Source organism: Pseudonaja textilis, chromosome 3 (genome assembly GCF_049901715.1).
Source record: "Pseudonaja textilis isolate UNSWEBS1 chromosome 3, rPseTex1.2, whole genome shotgun sequence".
NCBI lineage: Eukaryota > Metazoa > Chordata > Lepidosauria > Squamata > Elapidae > Pseudonaja > Pseudonaja textilis.
In genome coordinates, this window is record NC_141992.1 from 27762382 (window position 1) to 27775699 (window position 13318).

At 37.8% G+C, this 13318-nt stretch overlaps 1 protein-coding gene across 1 annotated transcript in view; it reads right to left on the reverse strand.

Annotated features, from left to right (window-relative positions):
• PPP1R16B (protein phosphatase 1 regulatory subunit 16B) overlaps positions 1–13318 on the reverse strand; it is a 98953-nt gene that overhangs the window by 63907 nt on the left and 21728 nt on the right. The window contains exon 3 of the mRNA XM_026697596.2: positions 1101–1497. Within this exon, the coding sequence (XP_026553381.1) occupies positions 1101–1347 (247 nt within the window). The 5' untranslated portion in view covers positions 1348–1497. The remainder of the gene's footprint in view (positions 1–1100; positions 1498–13318) is intronic.

Below are 13318 nucleotides of genomic sequence, written 5' to 3' on the forward strand. Positions count from 1 at the left end.
TTTACTATATCATTGTATTTACTACTATATATCATTGACATATACCATTTTTGTTGTTATTTATTTGTTAAATCATGTCCAACTCTTCACGATCCCATAACATGGCAGTCTCCTCTGCCGTGTTATGGGCTCCTCCTCCCTCGGTCTTCCCAGTCTCATGTCCCTCCATAAATGACACCACTGACATACACCAAATCTTCTTCCAAACCCACAATCTTTATTATCTGAGTTCAGATTATCCTTGACATTATCCTAATTCAATGATTTATGTCTAACGTTGGAAGCAGGAATAGGAAGTGTCTGGAATAATCCTTAACTGCACCTTGACAGTTTATTATGTAATTCAGAAACTAGTACATGGCATTTTCTTTTAAGTCACTTTACAATGCTTCTAATGGACCCAGACTAATTTCTGTTCTACATTTGGACTACTATCAAATAAGAAAAGAAAATAATTTCATCAAACTATTTTCCATGTTAGGCAAAAAATATCTATCACAGCTAAAAACTTTTGGAGGCCAAATTAAACAATTCTATCATTGCTCACACAATATCATTTACCATGGCCAGGTTTTCAGATATTAACTAACTGACTTCCTACACTGTGTGAACACAGCCACATTAAATGCTTATGCAAAGTATCAGGAAGAAAGACAATTTGCCCTTTATTAAGGTGTGATAAATATAAAGAAGATTATACAGGAAAAAATATGCTGCTTTCATTAGCTAATCTAATATGACCTAACTAAAGTATGTCTTTAGGGAAAAGTCTACAAAACAGTTCAAGATCAAATGGTGCCAACCTTGAAACAGACTGCTCCAAACTTACTGGAAGTAATCTGGGCTAGAAACAAAACAGTCTAGACCAGGTACATAAGTAATAATTAGGAAAAGATAAAATGTGGGCAATACAATTTCTAAATATAGAAGATCAAAGGATTCCCTCTCATGCAGCTAGCCGTTCACCTGGCTTGTGTGTAGACAACCACAATTTACTTCGATATCTTACTTGGTGGAACACCATTTGGTGCTTAAAATGTTTTCAGACAAACCTTCAGATTTACAAAATGCATGTGATTTTCACTTTTAGGATTTCTTACCTTCCTCAATATCGTTCCTCAACGAAGCTTCCAGCAGTGCAACACTGGCCTCAAAAGACACCTTCTTGGAGCAGACTACATTCCTCTTTTTCTCGTGCTTCCGTTTCTTGTGCTGCATCTCCTTCTCATACTGAGCCCATTTTTTCAACTGCTGAGCCCTGCGTTTCTGAGCAGCTCGGAGTCGCTCTAGGGTAGGTACTTTATCCAGAAGGTGGAGCTCTGTCAGCAAGTCCATATGGGTGTCCATTTCTTCCACAAATTGGTTGATGGGTTCAGCCACACAGCTGCTGAACCTGTAGCCTTGTCTAGGCGACTATGGGACAACTATCTGGCATTAAGAGGACATCCTGAATCATGAACGGCACTTCTCAGAGTTTGAGGAACACATGGTGGAATCCTGGAAAAAAAGAGAAAGAGGGCCAAAAGTGACGATATATTTTGTCCTATATTTTTTTTAAAAAAAAGAACAGGGCAAGAGAAAAAGATTCAAAATAATATTTTGCCAAACAATATACAGATAGTCCTTGATTTACAACCATCCATTTAGTCCCCATTCAGAGTTTTACAATGGCACTGAAAAAAGTGACTTGTGACCATTTTTCACAGTTATGACCATGGCAGCATCTCCATGGTCGTGTGATCAAAATGAGGACACTTGGCAACTGGCATGTATTTATGATGGTTGCAATGTCCCGAGGTCATGTGGTCACTTTTTGTGACCTGACAAGCAAAGTCAATGGGGAAGCCAGGTTCACTTAACAACCATGTTACTGACTTAACAACTGCACTGGTTCACTTAACTGTGTCAAGAAAGGTAGTAAAATGAGGCAAAACTCACTTAACATCTGTCTTGCTTAGCAATAGAAATATTGGGTTGTAAGTTGAGGACTACCTGTACTACTACATTATAGAAAGCAATGAATTTATAGTTCTTATGAAACAAATTAAAATCAAGAAGTTGTCCAATATAGTCAGACATCTGGTCAGTCTTTAAATTCTAGCTGGATAAAAACTAAGGAAAGCTTAATTTTAAAAGACTTTTATGTGCTGTGTTACCTTATGCTAAGAATAATTTTGAATGTTTACTTTATTATATTCATAGCCTATCATGCCAAAATCATAGTCCATAATGAATGTAAACATAAAACCCATGAATATTATTTTAGTCACTAAAATCTAGATCAGAGATCACTGCAAACAGGCTTATCAACATCACTGTGAGAGGCAGAATAATATACTGCTCAAAAAAATAAAGGGAACACTTAACCAACACAATGTAACTCCAAGTCAATCACACTTCTATGAAATCAAACTGTCCACTTAGGTAGCAACACTGATTGACAATCAATTTCACATGCTGTTGTGCAAATGGAATAGACAACAGGTGGAAAACATAGGCAGTTAGCAAGACTTCCCCAATAAAGGAGTGGTTCTGCAGGTGGTGACCACAGACCACTTCTCACTTCCTATGCTTTCTGGCTGATGGTTTGGTCACTTTTGAATGTGGGTGGTGCTTTCACTCTAGTGGTAGCATGAGACAGAGTCTACAAACCACACAAGTGGCTCAGGTAGTTCAGCTCATCCAGGATGGCACATCAATGCGAGCTGTGGCAAGAAGGTTTGCTATATCTGTCAGCATAGTGTCCAGAGCATGGAGGCACTACCAGGAGACAGGTCAGTACATCAGGAGACGTGGAGGAGACCGTAGGAGGGCAACAACACAGCATCAGGACCGCTATCTCCACCTTTGTGCAAGGAGGGACAGGGGGAGCACTGCCAGAGCCCTGCAAAATGACCTCCAGTGGGCCACAAATGTGCATGTGGCTGCTCAAACAGTCAGAAACAGACTCCATGAGGGTGGTATGAGGGCCCAATGTCCACAGGTGGGGGTTGTGCTTACAGCCCAACACCGTGCAGGTTTGGCATTTGCCAGAGAACACCAGGATTGGCAAATTCACCACAGATGAAAGGGGCCTGCACAGCCCTCCATGTGCTTGTCACAGGTAGCCTGACTGCCATTAGATACCAAGATGAGATCCTCAGACCCCTTGTGAGACCATATGCTGGTATGGTTGGCCCTGGGTTCCTCCTAATGCACAATTCTAGACCTCATGTGGCTGGAGTGTGTCAGCAGTTCCTGCAAGATGAAGGCATTGATGCTATAGACTGGCCCACCCGTTCCCCAGACCTGAATCCAATTTAGCACATCTGGGACATCATGTCTCGCTCCATCTACCAACGCCACATTGCACCACAGACTGTCCAGGAGTTGGGGGATGCTTTAGGTGTGGGAGGCGATCCCTCAGGAGACCATCTGCCACTTCATCAAGAGCATGCCCAGGCTTTGTAGGGAGGTCATACAAGCATGTGGAGGCCACACACACTACTGAGCCTCATTTTGACTTGTTTTAAGGACATAACATCAAAGTTGGATCAGCCTGTAGTGTTTTTTTCCACTTTAATTTTGAGTGTAACTCCAAATCCAGACCTTCATGGGTTGCTAGATTTGATTTCCATTGATAATTTTTGTGTAATTTTGTTGTCAGCACATTCAACTATGTAATGAACAAAGTATTTAATAAGAATATTTCATTCATTCAGATCTAGGATGTCTTATTTTTGTGTTCCCTTTATTTTTTTGAGCAGTGTATAAAAATGCAGTAGTTCTGAATGGGGACACTGATAAGATTATAAACATTCATTATTACTATGTATATTGTAAAATATAGAGGCAATTGATTTATTCCTGGAATACTTTAAGCTGTTTTAACTTGTGGATAAAAGTTCTGATATAATTATTTTTACTCCCCAAGGAATCTTCATTGTAAAAACAACTATTAATAGATAACTGCAGTCCAAGTGACAAAGAAAATATTTCCTGAAGCTGTTGGTCATTGATGTAGCTCTCCAGTTTGAATGAATGACCTTATGTAAATTAATTCAAGACAGGGATGCATGGAGGCTGAAAACAGGGTCCACAGAGACCTAAAATGAGGCATGCGGAGATGGTGATAGGTGGCGGCGATGGACAGTGGCAATCCCCGTAGTCTCAAACAGCTGATAAGTGGTGTTTCAGGAGGCCGATCCAACCACCAATCAGCTGCTCGTGCTAAATCAGGCTGTGCTGAAGCTGAACAGGCTGTTTGCTGTTTGCTGCAAGGAGGCAAATTGCTGGGAAGCAGAGGTAGACTTTTTTTTCTTGTTTTCCTCCCCAAAAGCTAGGTGCGTCTTATAGTCTAAAGCGTCTTATAGTGCAAAAAATATGGTACTTCCTTCTTTCCCTACATCAGGCAAAATAACAAAGGAGCGGTAGTGCATTTCTTCATATAAAACCAAGGACTAGAGTACTAGCTCTGCAAAGCACCCTGGTTTATCCTTGGATTGGCCAGGATCCTGTTACTCTGGTCAGCATACGCTACTCTGGTACCCAGGGGGAGGGGAACTCAGTTATTGCAGCATCTCTTTCCAAAATGCCTCATCCTTTGGAAAAGATGTCAAATGGACAATTTTGGAAAAGAAGAGAACAATGCTGCCATAGAGAGAGAGTTACATGGTAAAATGAGTCAGGGAAGAAAACAGAGCTGAAAGAAAGCCTTAGGATAGACGGATAGATATTCCTGAAAGGAAAAGCAGAGATGGAATTCTGAAGAATTCAACTCCTACTCAGCAACCCTGCGGGAGAAAACCGACAAGGAGAGTTGATGAAAACCATATATGCAAGAACTGTATCTCTCCCCAAACTATTGTGTTGCTGGGATGATTTATGTAAAACATGCAGGAAGTTCTTTTTGTTTTTTGCTTTCTGATAGTTATAAAGTACATTTTCATGTGAACTGTTAGAGAGGGGGAGAGGGAGGGGCAGGGAGAGAGAGGGAGGGAGGGAGAGAGAGGGGAGGGAGGGAGAGAGGGAGAGATCACAAACCCGATTAGAGCAGACTATGGACCTCCAGTTCAGTATTTGGTTTTCATAGAGGCTAAACAGATTTGTTTAGGAAGCCAGCATGCTGGACTTGAAGATGATAAAAAAAAAACTTATATTCCTTAAGAACAACATTGCCTCTCATTTCAGGAAGGATAACATTTTATTTATTTGTTTGTTTGTTTGTCAAGTGATTATAAGATAACAGGTATACATATAAACATAGTTATGAATACATGAAATGGATACATATAAGAAAAATAAAAAGAAACATTAGGACAGGGACAGTAGGCACGATTGGTGTGCTTATGCACACCCCCTACAGGCCGCTTAGGAAGGGGGTGAGGTCAATAGTAGACAGTCTAAGGTTAAAGTTTTTGGGGTTTGGGGAAGAAGCCACAGAGTCAGGTAGAGTATTCCAGACATTGACCACTCTGTTGCTGAAGTCATATTTCCTGCAATCAAGTTTGGTGCGATTAACCTTGTGTTTGTATCTATTGTGTGCTCTTGTATTGTTATGGTTGAAGCTGAAGTATTCATTGATAGGTAGGACACTGCAATGTATGATTTTATATACTATACTTAGATCGGACCTAAGGCAGCATAGTTCTAGGTTTTCTAGGTCTAGAATTTCAAGTATAGTGGCATAAGGTATTCTGCAACAAGTAGAGGAGTGGAGAACTCTTGTAAAATATCTCTGGACTTTCTCAACTGTGTTAATATCAGGTACGTAATGTGGGTTCCAGACTGATGAGCTGTATTCAAGTATTGCTCTAGCAAATGTTTTGTATGCTCTAGTTAGTAGTGTGATATTACCAGAGAAAAAGCTATGTAGGATTAGGTTAAGAACACTTTAATGCCTTTTTGGCTATGTAGTTACAGTGGGCTCTAGTACTTAGATCATTAGAGATGAGTATTCCAAGGTCCTTGACAGAGTTTGGATCATCAGCAAGGTCTTGATTATTCAACTTGTATTTTATTTTCTGATTTTTTTTGCCAATATGTAAGACAGAGCATTTAACATACACCTATAATAGATAATAGTTATTGATAGTCTTATTTTTCCTAAATTTATCTGACTTCCTCCCCTTCCACAACTTTTAGAGACTTCTAAAACGGTGATTATCATATCTCCTGGAGTAATAAATTCCACTATGGGAAGAAGCACCTTTTTATTTTTTTTGCTATGTCCTAAATTACCCATAATTTCATTCTTTTTATGAATGGATAGAGAAGTAGCAGTAAAGAGAGGCAAGGATGCAAAGCTCATTTTACCACTATCAGTTGATATAGTTCATCACTTTTAAATGCCATCTTAAAAGAATTGAACACAGAAGATCATTTTCACAAGCAAACATCTTGTTCACTCTGCAATTAATAAAACTAGAAGCAGAATTTCCCACTCTACACACACACACACACACACATCAACCTGTACAAATTATAGTACAATTTGAACTGGACATATAACAAAGCCTGGAATGGTTCTATTTGACTATCCTGAAATCAGTTATAAATCAGTTATATAGACCAACAAAGTAATTATTTCTTTTTGATGAATTTTGTTTTTTTTCACAGTTTTATAGAAAAGGTAAAAGAACATAAATAGAAATGTCCTGCTATCACCACAGGAATAGAGTTAAAAACTGCAGAGTTGGAAAGGATATCACTGTTTGACTTAATTAAACCACAACCCCATTTTCACAGCATTCTCCTTATGATAATATTCAGGCCATTAGATTATTTGATAGAAACTATTTCTAGGTAGACTAATAATATAGGCTTATTTTGCTCATGATATTATGCCAGGTTTGTTTCAGCTATGGTTAAATAGCAATAGCATTTGATCTATATACCCTTTCACAGTGCTTTACAGCCCTCTCTGAGCAGTTCTGATAACAATCTGGGTCCTCATTTTACCCATCTCGGAAGGATGGAAGGCTGAGTCAACCTTGAGCCTGGTGAGATTTGAACTGCCAAATTGCAGGCAGCCAGCAGTCAGCAGAAGTAGCCTGCAGTACTGCACTCTAACAACTGTACCAATGTGGTTCATACTTGGTGAATCACCTGACTTTTTCAATTGTTACTGCACATAATTTGGTTCCTTATTCAACCGCATGGCATTGTGTCACTTTCCAAATTTGGCTCAATCTCATATCTTATATTCTTTCAAACAGAATTTTGCCAAACAGTTTCTCAAACCCAGCTAACAAGGTCATCCCACTGTAGTTTTTGTATGCATTCTTGCTATCTTTGTGTAGAGGAACATTAACAACATTCTTCCAACCTTCAGGCCCAAATACAGCCTTCACTCACATGGTAACAAGTCATATATTAAATCAATTAAGCAAGCCATATCCCTATTTTAACATTTACCCAGTTGTATTATTTATAACTATTTTCTCACCAATTTTGAACATTCCTACCGTATTTATTACAATATTTTAAAGATGATGATGATCAGAATATTTACAGCATTCATTTAAATTTCACTCCTCAACACAACACAAGCATTCCCATACAAAAGACAAACACTCTAAAACCATTTTTCATTTTGGATTGGCAACAACAGATAAGCATGTCCATGGACAGAAATTGTTTTTGGATTATTATTTTTTTAGATCTTCGTGATCATGCTCAGAGCCCAACAATTCTTTTGTCTGACACTTCAATTCTATCAAATTATGAATGCTTTGAGTTAATATTTTAATAATAATAATCTTTCAATATCTAAGAGGCTGCCACAAAGAAGGGGGGGATCAGCCTATTTTCTAAAGCTCCAAATAAACAATGGATGGAAACTAATCAAGGAGAGAAGCAACCTAGAATTAAGAAGCAATTTCCTGAAAATTAGAACAATTAATCACTGGAACCACTTGCCTCCAGAAGTTGTGAATGCTCCAACACTGGAAGTTTTAAAAAAGAGATTGGATAACCACTGGTCTGAGCAGGTTTCCTGCCTGAGCAGGAATTGGATTAGAAGACCACAAAGGTCCCTTCTAACTCTGTTATTTTGTTATTTCTATGACAAAAAGATTTCACTCTTTCCTGAGTGGAAGTCACCAATTGGTACAAAAGAAGGACACAGTGTTTATTGGTGAAGATATTTCCAGGAATCAGGAAGAAAGGATGTGGGCTCTCAACCAAGACATGCAGCTTTTACTTTTAGCAAATCAGCAACTGCCATCAAGCAGAAATCTCTTTAACCACAAAACGAAGCACTAGCAGCATTGTTCAGAGATAGGCTTGTAGCTGCATAGAAATCAATGCAACAGTTGCTTTGAGCAGCAATTGGGAATAGGCGGACATGCTGATCCATTAAGAACCTAAACCCTTGAGGGAAAAGCAACTGGCCGTTTTTTTTCCTCCCCCCAACTTCAGTGCAACAATTCATTAATTAGCACATGACACAGTTCAGAAACTCCATGTGGATATCCACTCTGTTCACTTTTCAAAATGACCTAGTTTCCTTCCTGGAGTAGAAAAAAAAAAAGAACAGAAGCAGAATAAAGACATTGCACTTACGTTTTTTTGCTTTTTGTACACACTGGCCAGACCTAATTACAGCAGCACCGCAAGGTATGCACACCTGTGAAGCAGTGGAAGCCAATGGATTGGTCAGCACTTTCTCCCCCTACCCACCCACAGCTCTTTTCTACCCACCCAGATCTGTTTCCATGAAGCAGCTGCCAATCGCTTTTGAGGTATGCTGAGAACATCCTGCAAGCTACAAAGCACTTACTACAAACACAGAAAGGAGAACATCAACTACCTAGGTGGCCAGTTACCGAGGAAGAAAATTGGCAAGATCAGGCCATTCTATTGTGACAGGGTTCACAATTTTCAGGGGCACAATAATCTGGAAAGGACTCCAGAGGCAAAAATGGAAACCCCAGGCATTTTCCAGCTCCCTTTAATTAACAGGAAACCAAACTAATTCTAGCTAACCTTTATGTGAAAAAATACCGCTTATGTCCCCCAGTACTGATTTGCATGCTGAAATTGTACATTTGTCTTTTCACTTATTTCCCTCATGGTTAAATATACTATCTATTTTAATAGAATCGAAGTATACTTGGTATTGTTTATTGGTACAATTAAAATTTGTTTTTCCAATTTATCTCTTTTTTACAGAGTTATCATTTATACTTACCATCAATGTTATTTTTATTACACTAAAATGTAAGCTGTGATTAATTCTATTCTGTATTTTGCTGCTATTGTCATTCTCATCTTCTGTTGCTTTTTGTATGTGTTTCATATGCAGACTATTCTTCACATGATCTAAGTAATGGCTCTCAACCTTTTCTTCATCGTGCACCCCCTTTAAATAACTTGTGTGGCCATGGACCACTAAGATTTAAGATTCAAATTGCAACATTTCTTCAAGTTTTTTGAAGACACTCTGTGATGACATTACACCTATCCCCTGGGGTCCATGGACCATACATAGGTTGAGAACCACTGTTCTTTCCTGATTAATATAATTCCTCTGGGCTTTCTTTTCTAATTTTGCTATATCAAACAATGGCACACTTTGTAGAACAGGTTGAAACTAAATATTCTTTGATCAAATACTGAAGTTTCTACCCTGTTTCACTTGCTTGATCCAATGGACATTTTTCTCCCTAAGCATTCTAGGATAAGAGGAATGAGGTGCACAAATCAGATTAGAAACTGTAAAACAAATGATATATACAACATGCCTCTCTTGCTGATATGGGATGCTTACTATGATAGCCACTGACAAGAGCCACATACAACTAATTTTGTTTCCTTTATTCCTTAAAAAATATTTATTCCTTTATTCCAAAATTATTCCATAATTTTGTGATGCAATATGGGGATGGAGGCTCAGAGCAAAAAAGTAACATTCCATTTCATCTGCTTTTTCTCCCCAGTCTATCACTGTCTCTCATTCTTGTACCAGAGAGGCAATCTGGTGTAGCAATTAAGGCATCAGACCAGGTCAAGGAAAACCCAGGGCCTAACTCCCACTTGATTGGGAACTTTATTAATGACTTGGTGTAGGGAGTAAGGACAGAGATATGCAGAAAATATTGCTAAGGCAAAAGGAGCTAAAGATTTTTTTTTTTAAATTCCAGGACCACGTGATAACATTGAAGCAGCTCAGCTGGACACATCCCTGATTCACTGGCCTATGAGAAGGGAGAGAGAAGGTACAGCAGAATCAGTCTTGCACTTAGTGGTGGAGCTGACAGAGTATCAAAAAGTTCTGATTTTGGTCCATCACTGTAGAGAGTAAGGAAAATGACTTTAATGGAATTATGTAAACTCCACTGCCAAGGCAACAAGGGGTGAAATCAGTGTGGAGTGTCCTGGTAACATTCGGAAGTGGCTCTGACAGACACTTCCCTAATTCATTGAATTATAAGGAGAAAGAAGTGGCACTATACAACCAGCCTTGCAAGATTCTGTGATTAAAACCAATCTTAACCAAAGTAGTTTTATCCTTTTTGTAGAGTTGATTTCCTGGTCTGATCTACTTAATGGGGCAAACACTTGGATCAAATATTTTCTCTCACTCTAACCTACTTCACAAGCAAAAAAAATTCAAGATTGTGAACTTCAACTATGCATTCAAAACCTTGCTTTCTTTTTATGTGTACATGCAAAACAAAGGGTAGGGTTTTGATTGCATAGTGGCAGCCATCCTGACAGGTTTGTTTTTACTCCCCTATGAATATTTCTGCTCACAGAATTATTTTAAACCTGCCTTGGATGTCAGTCTAACATCCTTAAAGGAAAAGTGAGATAACAAGTAATGGAATATATTTCAATGTATTCAATGGAATATATTTCTACATACTGTCTCTTTTTTTAAAATAAAGTTTTATTTGGGTTTTCACACATACAAAATACAAGTAAAACATCTTTTTTGAAAATAGCATGGTCCCGGGTTGAACTTCTCTATACAGACACAAAACTCAATTTCATGCTCCTTTTTGTATTCTATTCCATATCTTATACTATTTTACATTTTCTATATAGTTTTTCCCCTCTTTTAATTTTCTCAATTTTATTTTGATTATCTCATCTCAATTCATTATATTTATACTTTTGTCTGTTCTGTTTCAATTTCATATTACCTTCTCTCATTAAACAAATTTTCTCCTGTATTTACTAATTGGAGTATGACACCTTTATATCTTTTAATTACATCCATTCAACTCTTATTTAAACTTCAATATATACCTTAAGTTTATGACCTTCAACATAATACATAATACATAACTTCCAATCGAATTCTGCTTGGTACATTCTTATAATACACACTATATTCTTAAAAAAAAATAGATTGTAAATATATGTAATTAGAAACCCTCATTCCGTTCCAGTTCAGTTCTATCATTTATAATCATTAAAATCTTAACATCTTCTTGTTCTGCAGGCATTTCTTGTTGTTTCTCATAATTCCATTTCTAAAAACTGAAATACGAAGCCAAAAGAACCTATCCCTTCTTGTGCATCTTCTTTGTACGTTTTAAGTTTCATTTTCAGTTCTTCTAAAAGTGGAGCCATTTTAAACAGTTTTAAACAACCACCCGATTGATTTGAGTCATTCAAGACAATAATCAAGAATCCAGAAATTATCAAGTAATCCAGATAGTCCCGAGTTATATCTTCTTATTTCTTTTTCGACTTTCTCTTCCTGGGGTTTTTGTTGCAATATTTCAGTTAGAATGTACCTTTGAGGAAGTCTTGTTGAGATTTTGCTATAAGTTTTTTTTTAATTCCAGGCAGTCTCCTCCCTTCCAGATCCTACCCTTTTATTCTTTTTCTCTCCTTTCCTGTTTTCAAAAGGTTTTAATTATCCAGAAATCTTTATTATCCCTTTGACTTTTTATTTTCAGCATTAAATGCCTACTGATGTCAAAGTGGATTTTTTTCCAATTTCTTGCTTAAATCTCTTAGCTGTCAGTATAGGAAAAGGAGAAAACCAAATCTTTTCCCTTTTCTCTCTCCTTCGCAGCTTAAAAATCTTCTTAGGGAACAATGTTATTGTTTTTTAATAGTTTCAATTCCTTATTTGTTGCTTTTGCTGTTTGACTTGGTCAACCAAAACTTTCTCTTCTTATCTTCCTCCTGCACATTCTTTTCCAGTCGAGTTCTTCTTTGTGGTGGCCATTTCTGACCACCGGTGCAACCACCTCCGGGAAAGGGAGTAATGGCCAGCTGGGGAGGAGAGATGCAGCTCTCCTCAACCCTGCAGGCAGTCTCCCCCCTCTTCACCACCTCTACGAGGTAGCTTAGCCCCGAAACGAGCCGGCTCGGGGCGCTCCAGTGGTGAGCACGGATCGAAGCTTCACAGAGATGAGGTTTCGGTCTATCGCTGAAGAAGTTCAAACTGGAAGTCCCCATACTGTCTCTTAATGCTATTAATCTAAGTCCATTTCTACAAGAATTACTGTCACTGAAATGTATAAAATTTATTTCTAATTAATTGTAGAATTATCCACAATATACACTTTAGATGACTGGTAACATGAACCCAGTGAAATAATGTTTATAATACAGCCCCTTGGCTCTACTATTCAATTTCCTTTTCCCTGCCTTTCTCATTATATAATTATCACTATTAACAAATTATGGCTCTGACTATATATGAACCTGAATTAGTTATCCATTACTAAAAAGAACCTGTTTCATAGAAAATCTTGGAGGAAGAACAGTACAAGCATAGATGAAAAGCAGACAACTTGTTTTCTATTTAACAATTTTTCTCAGCAACCATCATTAATCAGACATTGTAGCTTCTATACAAAGTGGCATTTATATCCACTTGAATGCACATGATCACTGATTAATGAATAATTTGTTGTTCAGAAAATCACATTTTTAAACTGTTAATTTCCAAAAGGACTCAGTGACTGCTTCAGGCAATGCCCTCAGTACTAAGCACCTTTTTCAGAAGGAACAATTCTGATTTTAATAGCCTAGCTGAACTCCATGTTTCTAATATTCCACTAAGTAATTATCTGACTATCCACAAGCCTGGCCTGGTGAAATCCATTCAAACCTAACATGAACTCCAGATACGACGTTAAAGAGAAGGAGGAAAGAAAGATAATTCTGAAAGAAAAGGTCTGGTGTCAGCTTGGGAAAAAAAGCTATTATCAGAGAAGGCAGCAGCAAGTAGTATTTGATCAACTTAATTAAATATACCTTCAATTATTGTGAGTACTTCTCTCTGCCCCAAGAATTCTATAAAATAAAAATTGGCAAGATACTATAACATTTCTTGTACATGGAGCCCTTAATGGCAGTCTGGAATTAA